Genomic DNA, 25,096 nt, shown 5'->3' on the forward strand with positions numbered 1-25,096 from the left:
TTACTTAGGAGTCTGACGGATGTCGAAGGCTTATTGATTTGAAAAAGAAATGAGGAAATCTCATGCATTCAGGAAACAAGGGCGGCCGACCCTTTTGTCTTTCTGGCCTCTTCCCTGCTTTAAAGTCCTCAGGGCCCCCATTGCCTACCATCAGAGGTGCAAATTCTGCACCTTGGTGTCTCCAACCTCTCACGGCCCCAGCCAACTCTTCCAGCCTCATTCCCAGAAAGTTCTCATGACATTGGTCTTCCCACTGTTTCCCAAGTTGCAGAGACTGGGGGCGGGTCCCACCAAAGCCCCCCACCTTCCGTGCATCACTTCACCTCGAGACACACCAGGGTCTTTCCTAGAAGTCCCTTCTCTGTGCTCACGTGGTCTTCGTTCCTCACCCAAGATCCCACCAGGGGAAGTGGCTGACGCTGTTTAGACACTGACTTGATGCCATGCTGCTTGTGGGAGATGCCAGGAGACCGATCAGCTGGAGGAAAGCATCCGTCCCTTGGAATTGAAGTGACAGCCTCTGCACCTCTTTCATCATTTCACCTGTAGTTGCCTCTCCTTCCCAGCATTCCTGAATGATGCGGAAAAATCATTTTCAGGCAAATTTCCAACCACGATTCCTTGACTTATTGTTCTGCAGGGATAGGATGTGTCGCTTTACATTTGTTGCCTTTTGTCTAACCACTTTGGGCAAAACATTTTGTTAAAAGATGCAGATTTCTCTTTTCCCCCCAGAGCGACTCTAATGTGAATGCCAGACGTATTTAAATGCCCTCATATTGAACTGTACAATCTAATTATATAGCTTAAAGTAAGTTTAGAGAAGGAATAAGAGAAGCCCCACAGCTTCACCATTTGAGAAATGGGGCTTTGCCTTGCACTGGAAGCTCAGGGCATCTCTCGATAGATGTATTTCTCTCTGTAGTAATAAGGCCTCTCATCTTCCACTTCCATTGGCAGCAAACACTGGGTAACGGAGATACAGAAATGCCTGTGGCCCTGTCATAATAAAGTCATTTTAGGGACTGTAATTGTGCCAGGAGCTTCTAGTAGTTAAATTGGTTCCTGATTATGTTCCGCTTTCTAAGTTCCCTTCTTCTCAGTTACACATAACTGTGCTCCTTTTGTTGCTCAGCACACATTGCTTTCCATTAGGTACCTTTGGGGGACGGTCCCCTGCTGGAGCTCAATACAGGGGGGATGTGGGTGAGAGGCAAGGCCGGGGGATGGCTTCTGGAAAACGCCTGTGGTTGGGAGACTTGGAAACCGGCAGCTGCCTCCTTGTCAGAGCCTCGCTCCCCCTCACCCAGCCTTCTCTCGAACACATGCAGAAGTCGAGTCATGGGGCTTGTGTCCCCTTTTTACCAAATGCTACTTTCCATTTTGTAAAGGTTCAGCCGAGGCCATAGTGTTCAAATGACTTTGAATTATGTGGCAGTACATCTTCCTTACCTTTAATCTCAAAGGTAAAGGAAAAAAAAACCCTGAGATTTAAAGTTCAAGATAGTTTAGAGGCCCCATAGTTTAGTACCTTTATGTGTTGGTTGAAAATAGGAGAATCTCAAAAACTTGGGCACCTTTTGAAGGTCTTCTAGCCAAATGTTTACATGGATGTAAAGAGAGAGATATGGGTGGGTAGATAGATAATAGATAGATGGTTAGGTAGATGGATAGATAGATAGACAGGTAGATAGATAGATGGATGGATGGATAGACGGGTAGATGGATGGATAGGTACATGGATGGATGGATAGATAGGTAGGTAGGTAGATAGATAATAGTTGATAGAAATAATTAGATTAAAACTGTAATTGGATAAGCCTGTGTGTGTAGCCAGTTAAACTCGTATTTGACACCGTCAGGAATTATAGCACAGCATTTTGTTTCCAGCGGCAGCTCACTGTAGTTAAATGTCCATGTAGAAGAGAAGGAAGTCAAGGAGAATTTCCTGGGCTTTTTTGTTTGTTTGTTTTTAATTGTATGAGCTTTGGGAATGAGTGATCTCTGTGTCACCAGGCCCCCAGATTATTTAAAATGGGTAACGTTGTGACAAGGGGGTAAAGGTGATGACTGACTCTCTGGACACAGGAAGGAGTCAGTTACCAAGCAGAGTGAGATGAAGTTCTTTCCATGGAGCCATTAACAAGAAAAGGTGCAGCCACTGGTCTTGAATAATTTGAATGTCTACAGACAGTACATCTAGACCTTAGGGCTTCTGAGTCTTTGGGGGATTTGCCTGTGGCTCTCTCTACATTATTTATTTTGTGTGTTCGGTTTTACCTTTAAAATGTTTAGATTATAAATAAATCCTTTCATAGATTAAAAATGATTGAAAAGAGCTCTGTGAAATATTGGCTTGCCCTTTTTCTTAATCATTTTGACCGTGTGGGACAGCATCCATGAAAGCATTTAGTTCTCACACCATTAGCTTCATTTTTTAGAAATTACTTCATTCTCGTGGCTCAGAATGAGACATGACTTGCTTGGTTCACATCTCTTCCACTCCCTCTCTTTTCTGGCAGAGTCAAAGCAACACCTGTCCCAACTGCTCCCTGCCTTCTACCCACCGTGTTCTCTGTCCCCTCCCTGCAAGCATCTCGTTCTCGTGTTCTTGGGAGCTGGGAACATTATGAACAGTAGGCATGACCTCTATTCACTGGGTCGTGACATTTATGTACAGTAATGTTGGATGGAGAGAATAAAGACCAATGCAGATTGCCAGAGGGTAGATTCCCCCTCCCCTCTAGAGCAGGCTCTGAGTGTGTGTGTGGGGGGCTGTGGGTGTGGGTGTGGGTGTTTGTTTGCGTGGTAGGAGTTCCTGGACATACCACTGGCTCTGAGACATCTGTTAGTGCAGTTATAAACTGATGCTCCCTTAGATCAGAACATTTCTAAATATGCACAGTGGTAAGATGTGCTTTGGGGGATCCTGATGTGTAAAAGACGAGGTTCCCTCCATTAAGGAACTAGCTCCAGAAGTGGAGGGGAGCAATACCCAGCCATAAATGCCAAATGCCTAATGAGAAATTTGGTTATCAAGAACCTCTAAAGAGCTGAACCCCACAGTGGAAAATCTACTTGGAATGCAAGGACTCCAGGGAGAGCTGGGGGCTACCAAATATTCTAGCCTCCCTGAGCCCTCTGATGTGGGTCAGGGCTTGATCCCCTGGGCCAGTTCATCCATCCATCATCCATCCATCCATCCATCCATCCATCCATATTCATCCATTCATTCTTTCCTGTGGCTAATACATAGTGAACATATGTGATGTGCCGGATGCCAATTTGGCATTGCAGACACGAGGGTGAATAAACAGGACCATTTGGGAACAGTCTGGAGGGCTTCTCTGTCCTTGAGTGCAACTCCAGCGGTGCCCAGCGTGGACAGGGTCACCAGGGATGCAGAGCGGAGCCCACTTGCACCCCATCCTCCCTCTCATTGCTCCCTGACAGAAAAGACTTGCTCTTCCCCTCTGCTGAGCTGGGCTGAAACCCTCCATTTCAGCAGACTAGTAAGGCACCCTACTGTCCAGTCGCTTGGCTTAGCTCTGATGCTTCCCATAACCTTTGACGTGAAGCAGGTTGTTACGCACACGTTTCTAATGTGATTTTCTTACTTATTTCCCGCAGTTTGATGGTTACTAGAAATAACTCATGAATTACAGCAGATATTAAATATTCTTACCTAAAAGTTAGCCTCTGTTTATGGTTCTTTTTGCCTAGTTAATTGATTTGTGTTCAGGTGGACTTGGAACATTGCTAAGATTTTAATCCCATCAAGTGTGAAAGGTAGGATGGAATGTATGTGTGTCCTGGGTGGCTCTGCAGAAGTGACGTGGCCCTTGATGCCTGTAGCCTGAGTGGCGCACCTCTGTTGCACCATTGATGATGGTTTTTATTTGATCATCTCTTTAGTTTTTCCCCTACAACTTGTATTTTGTGTTATTTGTGTTTTTTGTCCTGGCTTTTTAAAAAATTTATAGCGACTCTAAATTATAGACTCTCTCTCAGCATTGCCCCTTCTCAGTTGTCAGTTCATTAAAAAGTTTTTGCTCAGCCTTCATATTATTTCAGCATGGCATCTTTTTTTTTTTAAGTCATTTTGAGCAATATCTTTATTTAACTAGCCGAAATTGTTCCAGAGCTTAATTAGAAGTAGCATCTTGCAGCTGTTTGGGTGCTATCTTGAGGCACAATAATTAGCCCGTAATAATAATGCATGTCCAAGTGAACTTGTCGTTATTGTCATAGAGGGCTGAAGAGAGTGGCTTCCTTAAAGCTCACAAGGACTCTGGGCTGCACCAGTGAACGGCCAATTCCTGAAGCCGAAGGAAAAGTTAAGGGGAAAAAGAAAATGTCCCCGGCCAGAAGCCTAGTGGTTTTGTGCTGTCTGACAGCCCCTCTCCGCCCCATGACAGGAAGTTGTTTTACTCCACCGACACTTGGGGCATTCCTCCGGTTGCTGGGGTCAGCGCAGTGCACATCCCCAGATGCTACGGAACACAATTGCCAAGGGTCACATGGGCCGGGTAGAGCATCTTCTCTTGAGCCATGCATTCCGTACTTCTGAGGACCGAACATGACACGGGCAACCTCAGCCCAAGACTGGAGGGCTGATTAGGGTTGCCAGGTGACCTGTATATAGGAGGCATGTCCTGAATCTAGTGATTTTGTCCTGGTGCTGGATTAATTTGTCAGGATGCCCTCAGTGCCCTGTATTCAGCTTTTTTTTTCAATAAATTATGAAATTCAGCCAGAAGAGCTATTTTTCCAGTTTAACTAGGCATCTCATAGTGGCAGAATCTGGCCACCCTATGGCTGATGGATATGCTGCTGCCCACTCCATGCTCCTGGTTAGTGGACAAGCCAGCACGCCCATGCCCCTCCATTAATAGTCACTTACAGCACCAATTCCTCCTTTCTGCTTATGTCTTAACATCTCAGGGAAGAATTCAGATAACTCCGGCTACGGTTTTCTTCAGCCACTAAGACAGCAAACTCCGGCACAGGTCATTTGTCATACTCGTTGTGGTCCTGGATCCCTGATAGGTCTCTTAATGAAATGATGTCTGCAAATCCTCTTTCTTTGAGCTATGCCAGAGAAAGCTGCATGATAGCGGGTGTTGGACAGGAGGTGATGGTGGGAGGTGGTGATGGAGACCTCCTTAAAGCCCCAGGTGGACCTTCCCTCTCTCCCTCCTCCCAGGCTAACTGGTCTTTAGTGGCTCTGGGACTGTCAGGGCTGGGGAGCTTCTCCGGGCATGCATAGCTAAAGAGATCCTGTTGTCAGAGAGCACCACTTCCTAGTAAGTAACCTAGATTTCTCTTACACTCTGGCCGCTTCCTGCTGTTTAAATAGAGGAAGTGTAATGAGGTTTATTATCTGCGACCTAATGCTAATCCCTCTGGCGTCCTGCCTTTGTGCAAAGGGAGAAGGGTCATTTGAAAAGAAGTATCAGGACTGAGCTCTGTTGTTGTAAACACTCTCCAGAGTAATAAAACAAATCTACTGAACAAACAACCTTGTGAAACACTTAGTACTCTGGAGTCATTTGTGACAACCCTGAGTTGTATAATATATTCCATCACAGGAAAGGAAAGCCAAGGTATGGAAGGCTGTGATATTTTGTCCTGTGTTCTTAACATGGTACCTTATCAATGAATCAGTGAATTAAAATTCCTTCTAAAACCCTTGTCAAGTTACTCTCATATCTGCTAAAGCTTTTTCATTTTATTTAAACAAGTAAACAGTGACTAAAATTAGCATTTGGCGTATAGGACAAACGATACTGAAGTAAGCCATACGTCCAAGCTTGATGATATTTCACCTATCGATTAAAAGAAAAAAATGCCCCCTGCCATATCAGTAAACAAAGGATATTGCAGCCAGCAAGCCATCACATTATAGCCACCCCTATGGTGAGCCCAGAGTGAACTCAGGACGAGAAAGCACAGGATACTGGCCCCAGAGAGCTGAGGTGCACATCAAAGGAACGATTTCAGTGAGCCCAGACTCATATCTTCCCATATATGAAAAACACTAAATTCCTTAACTTGAGATATCTGATTTTCTTTTTCTTTCTTTCTTTCTTCTTTTTTTTTTTAACTGGAGTATAGTTGCTTTACAGTGTTGTGTTAGTTTCTGTTGTACAAGGAAGTGAATCAGCTGTATGTATACATATATCCCCTCCCTCTTGGACCTCCCTCCCACCCCCCCCATCCCACCCATCTAGGTCATCACAGAGCACTGAGCTGAGCTCCCTGCGCTATACAGCAGGTTCCCGCTAGCTAGCTATTTTACACATGGTCGTGTATATATGTCAGTCTTAATCTCCCAATTCATCCCACCCTCCCCTTCCCCCACCTCCACATGTCTGTTCTCTAGATCTGCATCTCTGTTCCTGCCCTGCAAATAGGTTCATCTGTACCATTTTTCTAGATTCCACATATATGCGTTAGTATACGATATATTTTTTTTTCTCTTTCTGACTTACTTCACTCTGTATCACAGACTCTAGGTCCATCCACATCTCTACAAATGACCCAATTTCATTCCTTTTTATGGCTGAGTAATATTCCATTGTATATATGTACCACATCTTCTTTATCCATTCACCTGTCGATGGACACTTAGGTTGCTTCCGTGTCCTGGCTATTGTAAATAGAGCTGCAATGAACACTGGGGTACATGTGTCTTTTTGAATTAGGGTTTTCTCAGGGTACATGCCCAGTAGTGGGATTGCTGGGTCATATGGTAGTTCTATTTTTAGTTTTGTAAGGAAACTTAATACTGTTCTCCATAGTGGCTGTATCAATTTACATTCCCACCAGCAGTGCAAGAGGGTTCCCTTTTCTCCACCCCCTCTCCAGTATTTATTGTTTGTAGATTTTTTGATGTTGGCCATTCTGACTGGTGTGAGGTGATACCTCATTGTAGTTTTGACTTGCATTTCTCTAATAATTAGTGATGTTGAGCATCTTTTCATGTGCCTCTTGGCCACCTGTCTTCTTTGGAGAAATGTCTATTTAGGTCTTCCACCCACTCTTTGATTGGGTTGTTTGTTTTCTTGATATTGAGCTGCTTGTATATTTTGGAGATTAATCCTTTGTCAGTTGCTTCACTTGCAAATATTTTCTCCCATTCTGAGAGCTGTCTTTTAGTCTTGTTTATGGTTTCCTTTTCTGTGCAAAAGCTTTTAAGTTTCATTAGGTCCCATTTGTTTACTTTTTTTTTAACATCTCTATTGGAGTATAATTGCTTTACAGTGGTATGTTAGTTTCTGCTTTAGCAAGGTCCTTTTTGACCCACCTCCTAGAGAAATGGAAATAAAAACAAAAATAAACATATGGGACCTAGTGAAACTTAAAAGCTTTTGCACAGCAAAGGAAAATGTAAACAAGACTAAAAGACAGCCCTCAGAATGGGAGAAAATATTTGCAAATGAAGCAATTGACAAAGGGTCAATCTCCGTTTGTTTATTTTTGTTTTTATTTTCATTACTCTGGGAGGTGGCTCAAAAAAGATCTTGCTGTGATTTATGTCAAAGAGTGTTTTTCCTATGTTTTCCTCTCAGAGTTTTATAGTGTCCGGTCTTACATTTAGGTCTTTAATCCATTTTATTTTTGTGTATGGTGTTAGGGAGTGTTGTAATTTCATTCTGTCCAGTTTTCCCAGCACTACTTATTGAAGAGGCTATCTTTCCTCCATTGTATATCCTTGCCTCCTTTGTCAAAGATAAGGTGACCATAGGTGTGTGGGTTTATCTCTGGGCTTTCTATCCTGTACCATTGATCTATATTTCTGATTTTGTGCCAGCACCGTACTGCCTTGATTATTCTAGCTTTGTAGCATAATCTGAAGTTGGAGAACCTGATTCCTCCAGCTCTGTTTTCCTTTCTCAAGATTGCTTTGTCTGTTCAGGTCTTTTGTGTTTCCATACAAATTGCAAAATTTTTTGTTCTAATTCTGTGGAAAATGCCATTGGTAGTTTGGCAGGGATTGCATTAAATCTGTAGATTGCTTTGTGTAGTGTAGTCATTTTCACAATATTGATTCTTCCAATCCAAGAACATGGTATATCTCTCCATCTATTTATGTTATCTTTGAGTTCTTTCATCAGTGTTATATAGTATTCAGAGTACAGGTCTTTTGCCTCCTTAGGTAGGTTTATTCCTAGGTATTCTTTTTGTTGCAATGGTAAATGGGGTTGTTTCCTTAATTTCTCTTTCTGATCTTTCATTGTTAGTGTATAGAAATGAAAGAGATTTCTGTGCATTAGTTTTGTATCCTGCAACTTTACCAAATTCCTTGATTAGCTCTAGTAGTTCTCTGGTGGCATCTTTAGGATTTTCTACGTTATAGAATCACGTCATCTGCAAACAGTGACAGTTTTGCTACTTCTTTTCCAATTTGTATTCCTTTTATTTCTTTTTCTTCTCTGATTGCTGTGGCTAGGGCTTCCAAAACTATGTTGAATAATAGTGGCAAGAGTGGACGCTCTTGTCTTGTTCCTGATCTTAGAAGAAATGCTTTCACTTTTTCACCACTGAGAATGATGTTTGCTGTGGGTTTATCATATATGGCCTTTATTATGTTGAGATAGGTTCCCTCTATGCCCACTTTCTGGAGAGTTTTTTTTATTATAAATGGGTGTTGAATTTTGTCAGAAGCTTTTTCTGCATCTATTGAGATGATCATATGGTTTTATTCTTTAATTTGTTAATATGGTGTATCACACTGGTTGATTTGCGTATATTGAAGAATCCTTGCATTCCTGGGATAAATCCCACTTGATCATGGTGTATGATCCTTTTAATGTGTTATTGGATTTTGTTTGCTAGAATTTTGTTGAGGATTTTTACGTCTATATTCATCAGTGATAATTGTCTGTACTTTTCTTTTTTTGTGATATCTTTGTCTACTTTTGGTATCAGGGTGTTGGTGGCCTCATAGAATGAGTTTGGGAGTGTTCCTCCCTCTGCAATTTTTTGGAAGAGTTTTAGAAGGATGAGTGTTAGCTCTTCTCTAAATGTTTGATAGAATTCGCCTGTGAAGCCAACTGATCCTCGACTTTTATTTGTTGGAAGATTTTTAATCAATTTCAATTTCATTACTTGTGATTGGTCTGTTTATATTTTCTAATTCTTCCTGGTTCCGTTTTGGACAGTTGTACCTTTCCAAGAATTTGTCCATTTCTTAGTAATCTTTTGAAGTTCTGACTACCTGGTCTTTGTTGCAAAAACTCCTGTGGATCCTGGCCCCACCCTCACCTCTTTGGAGCCGTCCCTCAGAGCGATCTGAGATGCTGTGTCCTAGGCTTAAGTCCTCAGTTTTGTCCGCCGAATAAAACATAATTCTCACCTTTTAGGTTGTGCATTTTTTTCCAGTCGACATGCCAAACCATTCCAAGCCTGACAGTGTGTAATAGTGCTTTCAAATGCTTCACTTTAAAAAGCCAGCTAAGCAAAGACCAATTTGGTAACACTGATACATTGTGACTTGAGAAAAATATTTAATTTGCACCTTTTCTTTTTAAAAAAATTAGGGTTTTTAGTGATATTTTTCATATGTTACTTCCACACTCTGTTATTTTGGTCTGTTTCTTTTATTCTGCATGTTTCCTTGATTAATTTGGAGAACATCTGCATATAATTCTCTGGGCTTTTCACTGGCAAAACCTCACAGCTTTTCACAGGACTTAGAGAGTTCCCATGCCAGACAGTCTTGGATTGTAGCTAGTTGAAATGCCAAACCTCCAGAGATGCCAGAGCAGAAGTGTGTAATTATGTAATTTTCTCTTAATCTTTCAGAGTCTTTCTGCGAGCGATTAATCAGTATGCAGATATGCTGAACAAAAAATTTCTGGATCAAGCCAACTTTGAGCTGCAGGTAAGAGGAGAGGTAGACATGACCATTGTTAAGAAATCATGTTAAAACAAATTGCTGGTCTGAGCCCATATCTTATATTTCTAATCCTTGAACTTAAGTTTTCCCATTTAAGGTGTGGAAATGGAATTTACAGTGTGTGATACTGGAACCCGAGGATTGAAAATGATGCCTTTGGGCTATTTGCTCAGTTTAGCGAGGAAGGAGATGGAGCTGTTTCAGAGTGAAAGTCTTGAATCAGAGTGACAAGTAGGGACTCTCTGAGCAGGAAGGCCACCAAATCTCAATTGGTGAGGCTGCCAAGATAGTCTCAGACCATCCTAATGTGATGAGGGTCAGCCCAGGAGGAGAAGTGGGTCTGCATCACTGAGCCCAGCTTGCTTGTAGCTGTAGGTTTTCCCCTGATATATTCTCTTCCGGCTTTGTGCTGCCCCAATTGGCCTTTACCAGGCAAAAGGTCCCAGCCCTGCAACACCCCTGGGCTGTGGTCAGCTGATCCTTCCACGTTGGCCCTACTTCTCCAGTGCTTGTGGAGTGCGTGTGTGTGTGTGTGTGTGTGTGTGTGTGTGTGTGTGTAAAAAGGATTGGTTTTTCCCTGGCATGATTTCTTACTATGCATCTACTATTTGTGACTCTCATTTCCACTGAACTTCGGATATATTTCTGCTAATCATGATTTTGCCATTATGTAGTTTCATTTACTAAAGTTTGCAAATAAAAGCATCCAAATGCAAACAGGTTAGTTTCCTGGGTGGGATTTTTCACTGAGAAGGAACCTGAAGAATTTATGTATACCCAGAGGGTGGTCTGGCTCAAAACTGAGTTACCAGAGAACAAAAATTAGACAACCATCTACCTTCCCTTTTGCATGGTCTTCAGAAAATTTAGAGCTAATGTGCTACTCGGTTTATTAGATTAAGTTCTTACGTGCCTAGGCCCTATTTCTTGTATCATTTTTTTAAATTAAAAATGTTTTATCGTCATTTAAGTACATAGTGGTACATCAGGTACTGTGTATTTGGAAATGTTACTTACTATTTTTCACAATTTTAAATGTTTTATTATTTTCTCTGCTTAATGTTTGTTTTCACACGTCCTGATACACAGATACATGCACGTAAAATATTTATGCAGTGTAAATCCACACATCGAATAAAATATGAAAGGCCCCTTACCACCCTTTCACTCTTTTCTCCCTCTGCCGGGTAACTTTTTAAATAATTGTTGTGTGTTCTCCTTGAGGCTTCTTTAAGCATTTACAGTTGACCCTTAAGCAATGTGGGAGGGCGGGGTGGAAGGTGATTAATCTGAGTATAATTCGGCCAACCACTATGCAGTACTGTAGTATTACTACTGGAAAATATCCACCTGTGAGTGGACCCGAGTAGTTCAAACTCGAGTTGTTCAAGAGTCAGCTGTATCTGGACCTAGACCTGCTTTCTTTTGGTTTTGAACGTGAATTGGGTCGTGCCAGCCGTGGTTTTCACTTCTATCATGTTCCACAACATAAATGTTACCAACATTGGTGCAGGCATTCCTGCACTGATAACCTGCAGGCTATTTTCAGTTTCTCCCATTTCCAAGCAGTGCTGCCATGAACAGTGTGGCACACGCATCTCAGTGCTGCATTGCTATAGAACAGGTTCCTGGAAGCATAATTGCCAGGCTTGACTGGTAAGATATTTTAAGCTTCATGGACACTAATAAATTACCGACCTAAAATGCTCTAGCAATTTGCAATCTCACCAGCCTTCTCTGAGAGCAGTCATTGTCTAGAGCCTTCTCCCATACCAATTTCTTTAAAATTGTTGACTCTTATTTTTATTGGCATTTCTCTGATTGCTAGTTGGGCTGAGAGTACTAATTGGCTGTGAGGATTTCTAGTATGAACTGTCTGATCATTTCCTCTGCTCACTGTCCTCTTGGGCTATTTGTCATACTTTTTTGCAAGTTGGAATTCTTGATATAGCCTAGTCATGGGTTTAGGTTTATCGTATAGAAATATTTGGTTTTTCTGTAGTTAAATGTGTCAGTTCTTTTATGGCTTTTGGGTTTTATGTTTTGCTTGGCAAATCCGTCTTTGATTATAAATTTAACTATTCTTTATGTAGATAGTCTCTGATAATACCTTTATAGTTCTGCTTTTTTTTAACTTTCCAATGATTAATCCATCTGTGATTTCTTTTTTTAATGATTTTTGAAAAATTGATGTATAGTTGATTTACAGTTGTGTTTGCTTTAAGTGTACAGCAAAGTGATTCAGATACATATATATATACATAAGATATATACATCTGTATTCTTTTTCAGGTTCTTTTCCATTATAGGTTATTACAAGACATTGAATATAGTTCTCTGTGCTATACAGTTGGTCCTTGTTGTTTATATGCATCTGCATTTTCTATAGTTAGCGTTAGGGGCCAGAGTTTAACTTTACTTTTTCCCACATTATTTTATTGGTGACAAAAAATTAGTCAGTCTAAGGAAGAATTGGAAAATTTAATTCAAGCTGAATTTGAGGATTATAACCCAGGAAGAACATCTCAGAAAGCTCTGAGAACTGTTCTGCCAGTTAGAAATCAAGGCACATATAAGTTTTTTTGAGACAGAGGGTGGCACATCAAATGACATATTATTGACAGTTTACATAATCCAGATCTAAGTCATCAAGTTGGGTCATGTGACCCCTTACAAGGTCAAGAAAGGATGTTATCTTTTAAGGAGTTGTCTTGTTGATGCGAGGAGAATGTTTCTCTTTATGGTTGAGCAGCTATTTTCTGCCGATGGGCGAGGTTTGGTCAGTGCCTAATGCAGATACACAATGCACAGTGAGGGGAGAAAGGAGTCCAAAGGGCAGAGAAGAATTTTTATGTTTAAATAACATATGAATTTTATTTCACATTATAAATAGTTTCTTCTTTCCCAGTGATTTGAACTGCCACTGAGGAAACTCATAATTACAAATGCATGTGGGTACATTTCTGTTTTCTGTGTTATTACCTATGGGTTTTATACCCAGCTAGTATAACCAGGACTTCCCCGTTAGTGTGTTATTGCAAAATTATCTTGACTCTTTTTGCGCATTTCCTCCTCTGTGTGAAATTCAAAATCACCTTGTTAAACTTCTTAAAAATGCTGTCTGCATTTTAACTAGGATTCGGTTGAATTCATAAGTAATTGTAGGGGAAATGTAACAGCATTTTGGGGAATACGTGGCAGTATTTATTTTCTCCCATCCCACACAGGAATATTTAGGCCTTTTTCTGTGTCCTTCATTAGGTTTTCTTGTTTTATCCGTGTAGGCCGTGCCTGTCACGTGAGATGGCTGTGTGTTTCCGGTGTGACTGCGGTGGGTGTGGGCTTACTGGTTATCGCTGAGCTTGCGCATTGTTTCATGCATACGGTCCTCTGGATGCTCCCTTCAGGCCCATCACCTTGGCTGCAATGAGCCCTTTTGGCCTTTGTCCCTTGGCAAGTGTGAAGTGCATTTGATTGTTCCACTTTGGGGGGCTCCCACCCTCCCACCCCCAGGGGGAGGCTTGGGTGCCATGTGGCCGAGGCCGCCTTCAGCGTGTGGTCCAGGCAGTGGCCGCTCCCACAAGGTGCATTTTTATGTTCTAACATTCCCTGCACAGTTCTCTCTCCTGACACTTCCTTCTCCTTTAACTAGTCATCCCTGTGGGCTGCTACTGCTTCCCTCTGTCCCTCCTCAGTCTGCTTCTCATTTCCAGCAAGTATGGTACGAAGAACTTTTTTTTCTTAACCTTATCCTAGTGAGCTGCCAGCCTGACACCCTATCACCTCCCCAGATCTGTAGTATATATTTCATACAAACAGAGACCGTCCCCTGCCTAACTAGAGTAAGAATACCAAATGCAGGAAACTTACATTCTCATCACCCCTAACCAGTCCTCAGATCACATTCAAGTTCAGTCGTCCCAATCCTGTCCTTCAGAGGTCAGCATCACAAATGCCGTTAGTTGTCACATCTGAAATCACGTGTAGCTTACAGGGTTTTTTTTTTTTAATGTTTGTATTTTTATGTGATTTTTTAAAGACTTTGTTAATGGCAGTTTCAAGTTCACAGCAAAATTGAGAGGGAGGTGAAGAGATTTCCCGTAGACCCCTGCCTCCTGCACACGAAGCTACCCCACTATCAACATCCCCCACCATATGGTACATTGTTACAACTGATGGACCTACACTCACGCATCGTAATCACTGAGTCCTTACTTTACATTACGGTACACTGTAGACGTTCTGTCCGCTCTGTGGGTTTGGACAAATGGAGAATGACTTGCATCCAGTTCCATTGCCCTAAAAATCCTCGTCCTCCTCCTGTTCATCCCTCCCTCCCCCAATGCGTTCAGTTTCTGTGTGTCTTTCATCTCCTTCAGGCTACAACAGTTGCTCACTCCTTCCTGGCTGTTCTGTCCTCGGCACTCTTGCAGAGCCCAGGTCTGGGTTTGCAGACGGCCCTGCACTTGGGTTGCCTCACGTTCCCCAGTGCTTAGACCCAGGCTGCACCCTTGGGAGGAGCATCACGGAAGTCATGACCCCTGCCCCCCATGCCAGATGCTCCCAACTCCTGGGGGGCCCCCTTGTCCTGTTCAGGCTCTGACAATGGCCAGGGCATTTTTGAGGTGCACAATAGGCAGCCTCCTCTTTCCTAAGGATGTAAAAATCTCCTGAGGGTCCCAGTCTTGCTTTACAGGTGGAAACTGAGTCGCCAGGCACGTGGGCCACGAGGGAACCTCCTTCTTCAGGGCATTGGACTACGCAGTTCCCCTAAATATCTCCCGGGGCAGGGTTTTCAGGAGACTTGTGGCTCAGCTGTCGTCCTGGCCGCTGTGTGAGTGAAGAGAAGGAATATAGAGTTAGTGAAACTGGCATTTAAAAAGACACATTCATATTTTTGTCGATGTTGTTTTTATGGGCAGCAGGTATACATTAAAATACATTCTGGGTCCTGCTCTAGTGGTGCCCCTCACCCAAACGTGGCCAGGGACCCCTGCCAGTGCTGTGAGAGGAGGGCACTGCTGGGAGGTGGGTGGCGATAGCAGGGAGGTGTTAGTTCCAAAAACAAAGGAAGCAACTTGTACTTTATTGATTTGAGTCACCCCTTTTATTATAAAAAGGCCTAAAAGAGAAAGTGCCTTTGTGGGCAGGAAAGAGTGTGGCCTGTGAGGTCCAGGATGGCCCGCTGGAGACCCTTGTTCTGCTTCACGTGTTTGTTTTTTGTGGTTTGGAGCAAGTCTCTGAACCTCATCTGTGAAATGGGAAGACCAGCCCTTACCTGGGAATGAGCTGCTCTGTTCCTGAAGAAATACCAGTTCCTGAGGAGCACCGGATAAATGAAGGCCACGGCACTCTTAGCTACATCCATGCTGGAAAGTTTCCTCTTATTTCTCTGGTCGCTGAAAATAGAGTCATTACTGTTAACACCTTGTTTTTATGTAACTCTGTGTAGCCATCTCATTTGATGCAATGAATATTATCCCTGTTTTGTAAATAAGAAAACCAATACCCACAAATTTCTTCCTAAGATCATTGAAGGCACCTTGGAGCTTGGACATGTGATTTAAACTCTGTCCAGCTCTTTCCCACTGAGAGCAGGTGAAAGTTCCCCTGAAATATCCTGTGGTACAGGAATGGTCCGCTGAGGAGTATCTGTGATGGCCTGTCTCTGAGCCCCTTGCTGCAGTTCCTGGGGGGCGGAGGGTCTCCCCGCTTATCTCTCACCTGTGCTCCCCCACCCTCGGGTGCCGCCCTCTGAGAGAGGATGCGGATGGAAGCAATCTGGAGGAAGTGTCCATAGAGTTTTCATTTGCATTTGAGAAATCCCCATGGGTTCATCCCTCAAATATTGATTATTCCTGATGGATCACTTACTTTGAGCCAGGCTCTGCCCCGGACCGGGAATCCTGCCCCCACCCTGTGTATCGTGGAGTGTAAAGGGAGGACGATTAGGGCAGGACTGTAGGGACAGACCAAGGTGCTCGAGGGCTCGAGAGGGCGAACACACCTGGTCCTGGTATGCTAAGACCCAGTGAGGGAGGAGAGGGGGGTGGACCCGGCATCTGCAAAGGCCCAGGGGTGGGGAGAGCATCAGCTCGAGGATCTGATGGGAAGACAAGGGTGCAGAGTATGGATGGAAAGGCTGCTGCAAGGCAGAAGCAGAGGGAACCAGGCAGCGGGACTCCCCTTCAAACTCTGTTCTGACCAGAAACGTGTGGGAAGTTCCTGAAGAGGTTTGAGCTGGGGTGTGGCTCCCTCAGATTAGTGTCAGTTCCCTCTGGCTGCCCTGTGGGACAAGGCGAGGACAGGAAACAGGAAGCAGGCTGTTCTGGTCTGCGAGGGATGATGCCGACCTGGGGTGGGTGATACCCCAGCACTGAGACAAAGTGGGTGGGCTTGGGAGGGATTTATAAGGGGAAGCAGAAGGACTTGCTGATTGAAATGGTGGGATGCTGTGAAGGACAAAGGCCAGAGTAAATCCCAGGTTTCTCCCCTGGGCAGTGAGGGGTATGCCCGTGTCATTTATTGAGTTCAAGCGAAAAGCCCCCATTCATGGTCCAAGAATTCGTCCTTCATTTAAATTTTCTTCACCTGGTCTTAAACATTGACCTAATCAGGGGGTCTTAGTTTCATGACTTTAGGAATCTACCCATCATAACACTTCTTGTTGAAGAACACTTTTATGGGATACTGTGTCCAGATACACAGAGCTTCCAGTGAAGAGCTTTACGAGGACAAAATCATTTTATAGTAAATTGTCATTTAAGCCACGTACAGTCTGTAAGTCCTTGACATATGAAATGTTGGATCTTTTTACGTTTTCCTCAATTTTCTAGTGTGTATATATTTTTAGTCTCATAAAAATGATAAATTATAGAAATCTATACAGTAAGTCCCCTACCTACGAACTTCAAGTTGTGAACTTTCAAAAATGCAAATGTGCGTTCACATGTCCAATCACGTCCGTTAGTTCACGCGTCTGGCGTACGTTGTCCCTTGCGTGCATCCTCTACAAGTGGTTGTGCTTTTGTGTACTTTACGGTACTGTATAGAGTACAGTAGTACCGTGTCTTTATTTCAAGCCCAGGACGTCCGGAAGCAAGCGTATAAGCAGTGGTATATAGCTGATTGTGTTAGTTGGGTACCTAGGCTGACTTTGTTGGACTTACGACCAAGCTGGACTTACGAACGCGCTCTCGGAACTCCTTCATATGTAGGGGCCTTGCTGTATACTATGAGGTAAGGGGCTCCATAATACAGTATTAATAACAGCTAACATTTATTACGTGCTTACCGTGCTCCTGGCACCACTGGATGGGCACTGCATGTCTTTACTCCCTCCGTCCTTTAGCAGTCCTATCAGGTAGGTACTGTTGAAATTCCCACTTTACCTGAGGAAACCGAGGCACAGGGAGGTTAGCGTGCCGCCTAAGTGAGTGGCTGAGCTGGGACCTGACTGCATGCACCGTCAGAGCCCGTGCTCAGCCCTGAACCACACCGTGGGTGGCCGATTAGCAGTGTGTGTGTAGAGTGCAGCTTTCAAACCTTTCAGAAGTGTGTGCTGGGCAAATGCTATTCTAAACGTCTCGGAGCGTTTCTGAGATCCTACATTAATCGGTTCGGCACCTTAGCATCTCCCCTTTTTGGTTTCAGCTGTGGAACAACTATTTTCACCTGGCTGTCGCTTTCCTCACTCAAGAGTCCTTGCAGCTGGAGAATTTTTCAAGTGCAAAGAGAGGGAAAATCCTTAACAAGTAAGTCCACGTAGCCCCAAACGCACGGGCAGGAGCCTGCAGTTCTATTAGCACAGTCTTCTTGCGTCTTCTAAGCCAACCGGGTACCAATTGAGATGTAATCATGGTGTAACGAGAGGGTGGTTTCACACCATGAACTGAGTATTGCCTTTTGTAACCCATGAATGCAGATCTAAAACTGCAGCTTCATTCTGGTGGGTTGCAGGTCAGTGTCATTCAGGACTATTAGCACCGAACAGAATGGGAGTTTCGGGAGATAATTGCTTTTGCTGTGCACCGTGCTCATGTCACACCACGTATGGTTTGCTGTGTTGCTTAATTCTCCCAACGCTGCTTCAAACAAGGAAGCTTCTGACGGAAGCTGTTGGCGTCTTGGGATTGTGGAACAGCTCATCGCAGAGTGATGAGTCATCTGGGGTTCCTTCTTCGCAAGAGATGACCCCAGTCCTCTTCCAGGCGGGAGATCTGAAATTGCTTAACTAGCCCTTGGATTATCCTGAAAACGTCTGAGAAGCCCCGGGGAAGCCAGGATCCCTGCCTGGCTCCTTCAGCACTGCATCCCGAACAGCTCCTGGTCCAGGGTCAGGAAAAGAACCCTTACGTGGGTTTCTTTGCAACCCTTGGGCACTCTGAGGGCCTTGCCACCTCTCTCTCTGCCTCAGTTTCACCAGCGTCTCAGTTCTCTGGGGGCCCCTTCCATCGGTACATCACGTTGCTAAGTCACCTGTCCCTGTTCATCACTTCGTAATCCCTCTGAGCCGTGTTGACGGTTCCAAGGCATTGCCAGCCTGGTACCATCACTGAGGTTAGAGATTCCAGGGCCTCTCAGAAGGGGACAGCCGCTCAGCCCTCCTAGTATCCCAGGAGAGTGTGTCTCCCTTGCAGACCAAATGGAAAGCACGCTCTCCCTGGGGAGCAAGAAGTAGTTCAGCCAATGTTTACAGAGCACGCGTGACCTGCCAGTGACTTCCTAAGAACGTTTTATGCATTTTCCACGTAGAATCATTCGAACAAAAACCAAAACTATTCCATAGGTTCTCTTATCATCTTTATTTTCCAGACAGGGAAGTGAAGCAGGTTGTGAACCAGGGTCCCGTGTCTCACAGAGTCATTCTAACTCGGGCAGTTCAGAGCCCGAGACGTTTAGCTGGGCTGCTTTTAGAACCTTAAATCCTTCCCTGAGCCATCTAAAAGTCAGCTTTCATCGGGTCATCTTGGGACTTCCCTGGCTTCCCTTCCCAGTGGTTAAGACTCCCTGCTTCCCAGGTTTGATCCCTGGTCGGGGAACTAAGATCCCTCATGCCACGTGTAGCAGCCGAAAAGAAAACAAAACCAAAACAAAACATCAGGCCGTCTTTCCTTCAAGCTTCCGCAGTTGAATGACTGGTCTGTTGGCCGTTGATAGAGACAAGTGTTCCTTCTTCAGAAAGGGAAATGCACCCCGGGTGGCGTGGGCCCAGTGGGTGCCCAGCGGCGATGGCAGGGAAGATGCCCCCTCCTCCGAGCCAGCAGAGCTTATCCCTCATCTTGGCTCAGGAGACAGACTCTTCTAGGCAGCACCTTCCGGGGATTGGCTCAACAGGGATGCTACCACTTTGTGAAATGTACATTCCCTCAGTGCTCCCAGGAAGTTAGGGGTGGCTCCCAGCTTGTTGTCCTTGATGAAAGGCTGTCATGGCGAAAGCTGTTTATAATGGAAACCCTAGTAACCAGCACACACAGGACTCGGCCCTAGCCTCTCCCCACCACAGCCCTCCAGAGCCCTGGTTATCCTGTCCTGCCCACCTGTGTGCAGTGCTCACGTGGGGTGAGGCCGGGGTCCAGACCCAGCTCCAGCCGACACTGGTGCCCATTCCTTGCCAAGCTTGTAGCGCATCCTACCCTTAGAGATGCCTGTGGAGAAGAATTGAGTTTAAACCGGAAATCTGCCTGAAAAGAGCTGACGTCTTCTTCACAGTTCGGAGAATAAAACCATTTGATTTGAGCATTCTCCGGTCAGGGCGGGGCCCGTCTCTCTCCCTGGGCCCTTTCCTTGTTGGTGTGAGAGCGTTAAAATCTAAGCTAGAGCGACACCAATACATGCATTCACCACACAGGGCCTTGTCCACCAGAGAAAACGTTTGCTTCCCACATCGTGCTGTGCCTTCTGAAGCTTCAAAGCCAAGGAAAATTAAACACAGCCAGCTGGTGTCACCCCTCCCAGAGGGCCTCTGAATCGGGCTTTTAGAATTCTCTGTCTCACAGCCGTGGCAAGGAGAGACTCCAGATTTTCCCTTTGAAATTGTCTCATGGATCCCCCGAGGGAAAAAGCCCCAAACATTTCAGAAATTGTCTTTGCAGGAGCGTCTCAGCTCCTGTGCAGCCCGAGGGGCCCTCTCCCAGGGGCACAGGTTCAGTGTGTGGCCATGACAGGCCGCGGAGAAGGAATTTCCAGCATCTATGTTAATCCTGGCCTATGAGGCCGCGTGGCTAAGATAAAACGTGGGTTCACCTGTTTGTTGTATTCACCCTGCCTCTTGCTACACCTTAAACACTTTATCATCCATGTGCAATTTTAATTTCTAAATAGCAAAACCTGCATGAGAAATATTAGGAGATGGTCCTACCCAAATGCTTAAATTTTCTAGTGCCTTAGAAATGTTTTAATTTGTTTCACATTGTGCCATGTACTCATGGCACTAGAGTCCTGGTGCTTGGCACCCAGAGATACAAAGTTCACGGTCTAGGGGGCAGGTAGCTGTGCAAAATTACATGATTGGAGTAGAACGTAAGTGCTCCCCAGGTGCCTTGGCAGCCCGGAGGTGGGCAAGTAGGACTCGGCCTGGGTGGCGAAGGTGGCTGAGATGTTCACCAGACTGATTGACTGACCCCCTTGTCAGCAAACAGCCATTCCCAAAAGGGGTCATCGCGTCCTAAGGGGCAGGGCCCACTCTGTAAGCAGAAATGCTCTGCGTTGCTGAAGCATAAGTGAGTGGCCGGGCCTGGAGTGATCGGAACTTGGGGTAAAGGTGCGAGGGACCAGGTGACACGGGGACTAACCCCAGGCGTCTGAGCAAATGGCGGGCTGCTGATTTCCGGCACAGTGGAGCGTAATTCAGGGGGTTATTTTCTTCTAGAGGGAAAGGCCGTGGGGTCTGAAAGTGGAGTGATGCCCCCCTGTTTAGTAGCCTCTGGCTGTCCACGTCGGCTCGTCTACTGCTGTAGGGTTTGTGAATCCAACCCAGGGCTTCGGCATGAGCCCCCTCGCGCCCCCAGCACGGCCCTTCCTCTCTGCTGCGGCCTGCACCTCCTCCTGCCTGCCTGGTCCACAGCGCTGTGGCTCAGAACAACAGAAAATCCCAGTATCAGAAGATCTGCCTGTTCGTTCCCTCTTGTTAAGCTTCCCGTCCTCCTGGTGACCTAGGTTGGGGAGATAATTAGGATATTTATTCCAAAGGCATTCCCCGAAGCACACGGGAGTGACATCAAAGAATGGGCCATATAGTGTGCAGGACACTGATTAAGTCGAACCCAAACTGAATACAAGATTTGGCAATGATCCACAACATAAATAACCTCTAGGAATCAAAGTCCACAATGAGAACATTTAACTGACTCACCTTCAGACATCCTTGGCGCTAGTGACTCCTAACAAAGACAGAGAAGGCGACAGAATGCTAACCCTGACCTTAATGAATGTCCCATCCTCCATCCCCCACGCCTTGTACGTTACGGGGGCTCCGGAAGTATGAGTCAAATGCGAAAGAGTTGGCTTTGGATTAGCAGCCAGCTTGACCATTTTAGTTTGTAAGACATCGTGTGTCCTAGCGTTGGGGCAATGGGGCGATGTGACTGCAACTGGTCTTCTGTGTTCAGGACCAGACTGCCTTCTTGAAGAGGAAAGGGGTTCATGAATGGGCCTCCAGCAGCTCTAAGCATAAAATGCCCATTTAAAAATTCCAGCCCGAGAGGGTAAAGCGTGATGGCCAAGCCCAGGTCAGTGGATTTGAACCTAGGTGATTAATGTGGGTTCTTCATGGTACCCTCTCCCCAGTTGGTCCCAGGATGTTTCCCATCCTTTTCTGGTTCGTTTCGTTTTTCCCATAGAAGTCTATCCTCAGCTCACTCCCTCTTCTAAGAGGACAGGTTTCACTACTGGACCAAAATATCACAATGTTTCCAAACACTGGGTTCTGAAACATCAGTGTGTTAATTCATACTGTACACATTACTTTTTAGGGAAACCAAAAGGAAAGAAGTACACAGTGACAAGCCTTGCTTTGCAGCGTGACCTAATCTGAAGCTGGAGTTGAACGTTCCAAATTATAAAAGGAAATTATTTGTGTTTGTGCTAATTTTTTTCCCAAGAGACTCAGATTATTCCAGATAAATTCACTATGTACTAAGAAATAGAAGGGGACCCGAGGAGATGGACTCAACAAGCTGTAACCTGTGCTAAGGTCCTTTTCGAAGAGTTAATTAAGTGTCCCACATGCATTAGCGATGCTGTATTCTTTTTTTTTTTAGTTGAAGTATAGTTGATTTATAACATTGTGTTAGTTTCTGGTGTACAGCAAAGTGATTCAGTTATATATTTTTTTCAGATTATTTTCCATTATAGGTTGTTACAAGATAGTGAATATAGTTCCCTGTGCTATACAGTAAATCATTATTGCTTACTTCTTTTATATAAAGTAGTGTGTATCTGTTAATCCCATACTCCTAATTTATTCCTCCTCCAATCCTTTTCCCCTTTGGTAGCCGTAAGTTTGTTTTCTGAGTCTCTTTCTGTATTATAAATAAATTCATTTGTATTATACTTTAGATTCCACATACAAGTGATACTATATGGTACTTGTCTTTCTCTGTCTGACTTACTTCACTCAGTATGGCAATCTCTAGGTCCATCCATGTTGCTGCAAATGGCATTATTTCATTCCTTTTTTATGGCTGAGTAATATTCCATTGTAAATATATACCACATCTTCTTTTAGTGATGCTGAATTTTTTTGTGTGCACATATTTATTTTCTTTCTTAAAAAACCTTTTTAATTTTATTTTTTTATACAGCAGGTTCTCCTGAGTTATCTATCTTATACATATTAGTGTATATATGTCAATCCCAATCTCCCAGTTCATCCCACCACCACCACCACCCCCTCATCCCCCCACCCAGTGATGCTGAATTTTATTGAACGTGATAAAACTTCATGCAGTGGAGGACACATCAGACCCCTGTGTCTAGTAAGGCTTATTCCCATCCGTCACATTTGGGGTCCCGTCTCCTCCCACCTCCCCAGAACTTACCAGTCTTTCCCATAAAAATAACAATGTCTCACCCCACCCATCATCTCCCTCCAGCTCCCTCCGTGCCTCTCTCACTGCACACCCACACCCACTCCCGATGCTGGCTGCGGGCCAGCTCTGTCCTGGGCTCCCAGAACCCCTCTATAGGTTTCCCTCCTAGCGTTTTGGCCTCTCCACTGCTCCCTTGTCAGGCTCAGACTCCTCCCTCCACCCATTAAGTGCAAGAGCTCCTCAAGCCTTGGTGTTGGGCCTTCTTATTCTGTTCTCTTTCCTTAAGATAGCAGTTTTTAAATTGTGCATCTCAGCCCTTCACTGGGCTGGGATAGCAACTTAATGGGCCATTGTATTAATTTCTTAGAGTCATCTGCCATAATGTAACAACACAGACTAAGTGAAACAACAGAAATTTATTGCCTCACAGCTACAGAGGCCAGAGGTTGAAGCCAAGGCATCAGCAGAGTTGGTTCCTTCTGGAAGCTCAGAGGGAAGACCTTGTCCGTGCCTCTCTCCTATCTTCTGGGGGTGGGTGGCGCCCATCCTTGGTGCTCCGTGGCTGTGGCCCCCATCCCTGGTGCTCCGTGGCCGTGGCTGTATAACTCTCGTCTCTGCCTCCTTCTTCACGTGGCCTTCAGCCTTGTTTGTCTGTGTCTCTAAATGTATCCCTCTCCTTATAATGATGCCAGTTCTTGGATTTAAGGCCCGCCCCATCCAGCATGACCTTATCTTAACAGGATTACATCTTGTAAAGACCCTCTTTAGGGGGTCACATTCACAGGTAGTAGGGGTTAGGGCTTTAACAGATCTCTATGGAGGACACAAGTCAACCCACACGACCCAAGACCACATACATTTTTTTCCCTTTTTTTTTTTTCGGTGAAATAGAATATAAGGAAGCATCAGAGTTGACTGCAGGTAGTAAAGTTAAGTATTATTTCGTAGAACTTTTGTATACGTACATTTTTATGCACACTGCTTAGTAAAGTATATTTCTTATTGCAAAAGCGTTTTTGAAACTTAAAAAAAATACCTATAAACCTGCCTCTGCAGCCTTGGTTCACAGCACACCCCTCCTCTTGAGGGGAAGGAGTCAGGCAAGCTCCCTGTCCTCCAGTCTCACTGCCTTCTTTGGTCCGTATACTCACCTACCCCCCCCCCCCCCCCCGCCACAGGGCCTTTGCACCTGCTGGTCTCTTCCCCTCTCTGTCTGGATTACACCTTTCCTTCTTCAAATCTTGGGTAAATATTACTCTCTAAGAGAGCTTCTCCCACAGCCAACCTGGACCCACTCCTCCAGTTTTTCCTAAAGAACTGTGACCATGGTCTCCAAAAAAACATAAATAATAACCAAAAAAACTACTATATATACATATATGTGTGAGTCTCGTATGATTGTTTAATGCCCATCTCTGCTGCATGCTAATAGTCCCTCAGGTCTGTGGATTGTGTCTCTTTCCCACATTATATTAGTGGCCCCATATTAGCTCTGTGCCTGGCCTTCAGTAAGCATTTAGTAATTCATTAAACAATGAATAATGCTTACAGAACAAATTAATCTAAAAGACCATTGCAACCATGAAGGGGATGCTGTGATGAGGCCCACTCTGAACTTTTAAAGGAAGGACCAGCCTGGCTTCGTTGCTTGTTAGGACAGACGAGGGCACCGTGTCCTCGTTCTCCCAAAGGCCTGGGAGATAGATGAGCATCATGCCGTCATTATCCCAGTACTACACATGGGGAGACCAAGGGTCAGAGTGGTCAGGTAATTTTCCCAGTGTGCTTAGATTTGGTCTCAGGTTGGTCTTACCCCCAGGCTTGGGCTGTCTCTGGTGGACATGGGATTTCTGCTTTTGGGGGCAAAGATTCAGGAAAGCAGGTGCTAAGGTAAGGTCTCAGAGACCAGAGTCATGCTACTTTGGGTCAGAGTTACAGGCCTGGATGTGGGATCTGCGATCTACCTGGACTGTCTAAAGGATGCCTCCTGGGAGCTCCCTTGGGCTGGCCATTTGAAGTTGTCCACTCACTTTGTGGGTGGGTACAGGTGACCTGGGTGTGGTGGGGAGTACCGGGTGACTCCGGCTTTGCAGAAACAGGCACGTCATTTCACCCCCAGGAATCTCTGCTTCCTCAGCGGGAAGATAGCTACGGGAACGTC

The 25,096-nt window shown here is 44.8% G+C and overlaps 1 protein-coding gene across 9 annotated transcripts in view; it reads left to right on the forward strand.

The window, feature by feature from the left end:
* Positions 1-25,096, forward strand: part of DOCK1 (dedicator of cytokinesis 1) — a 528,766-nt gene that overhangs the window by 402,622 nt on the left and 101,048 nt on the right. For all 9 annotated transcript variants that reach the window (XM_029245561.1, XM_029245563.1, XM_029245558.1 and 6 more), the window contains 2 exons: positions 9,811-9,889; positions 17,558-17,658. In XM_029245561.1, the coding sequence (XP_029101394.1) occupies positions 9,811-9,889; positions 17,558-17,658 (180 nt within the window). The remainder of the gene's footprint in view (positions 1-9,810; positions 9,890-17,557; positions 17,659-25,096) is intronic.

This window comes from Monodon monoceros, unplaced genomic scaffold (assembly GCF_005190385.1).
Source record: "Monodon monoceros isolate NGI ecotype Baffin Bay Population unplaced genomic scaffold, NGI_Narwhal_1 Super_Scaffold_4, whole genome shotgun sequence".
Classification (NCBI taxonomy): Eukaryota; Metazoa; Chordata; class Mammalia; order Artiodactyla; family Monodontidae; genus Monodon; species Monodon monoceros.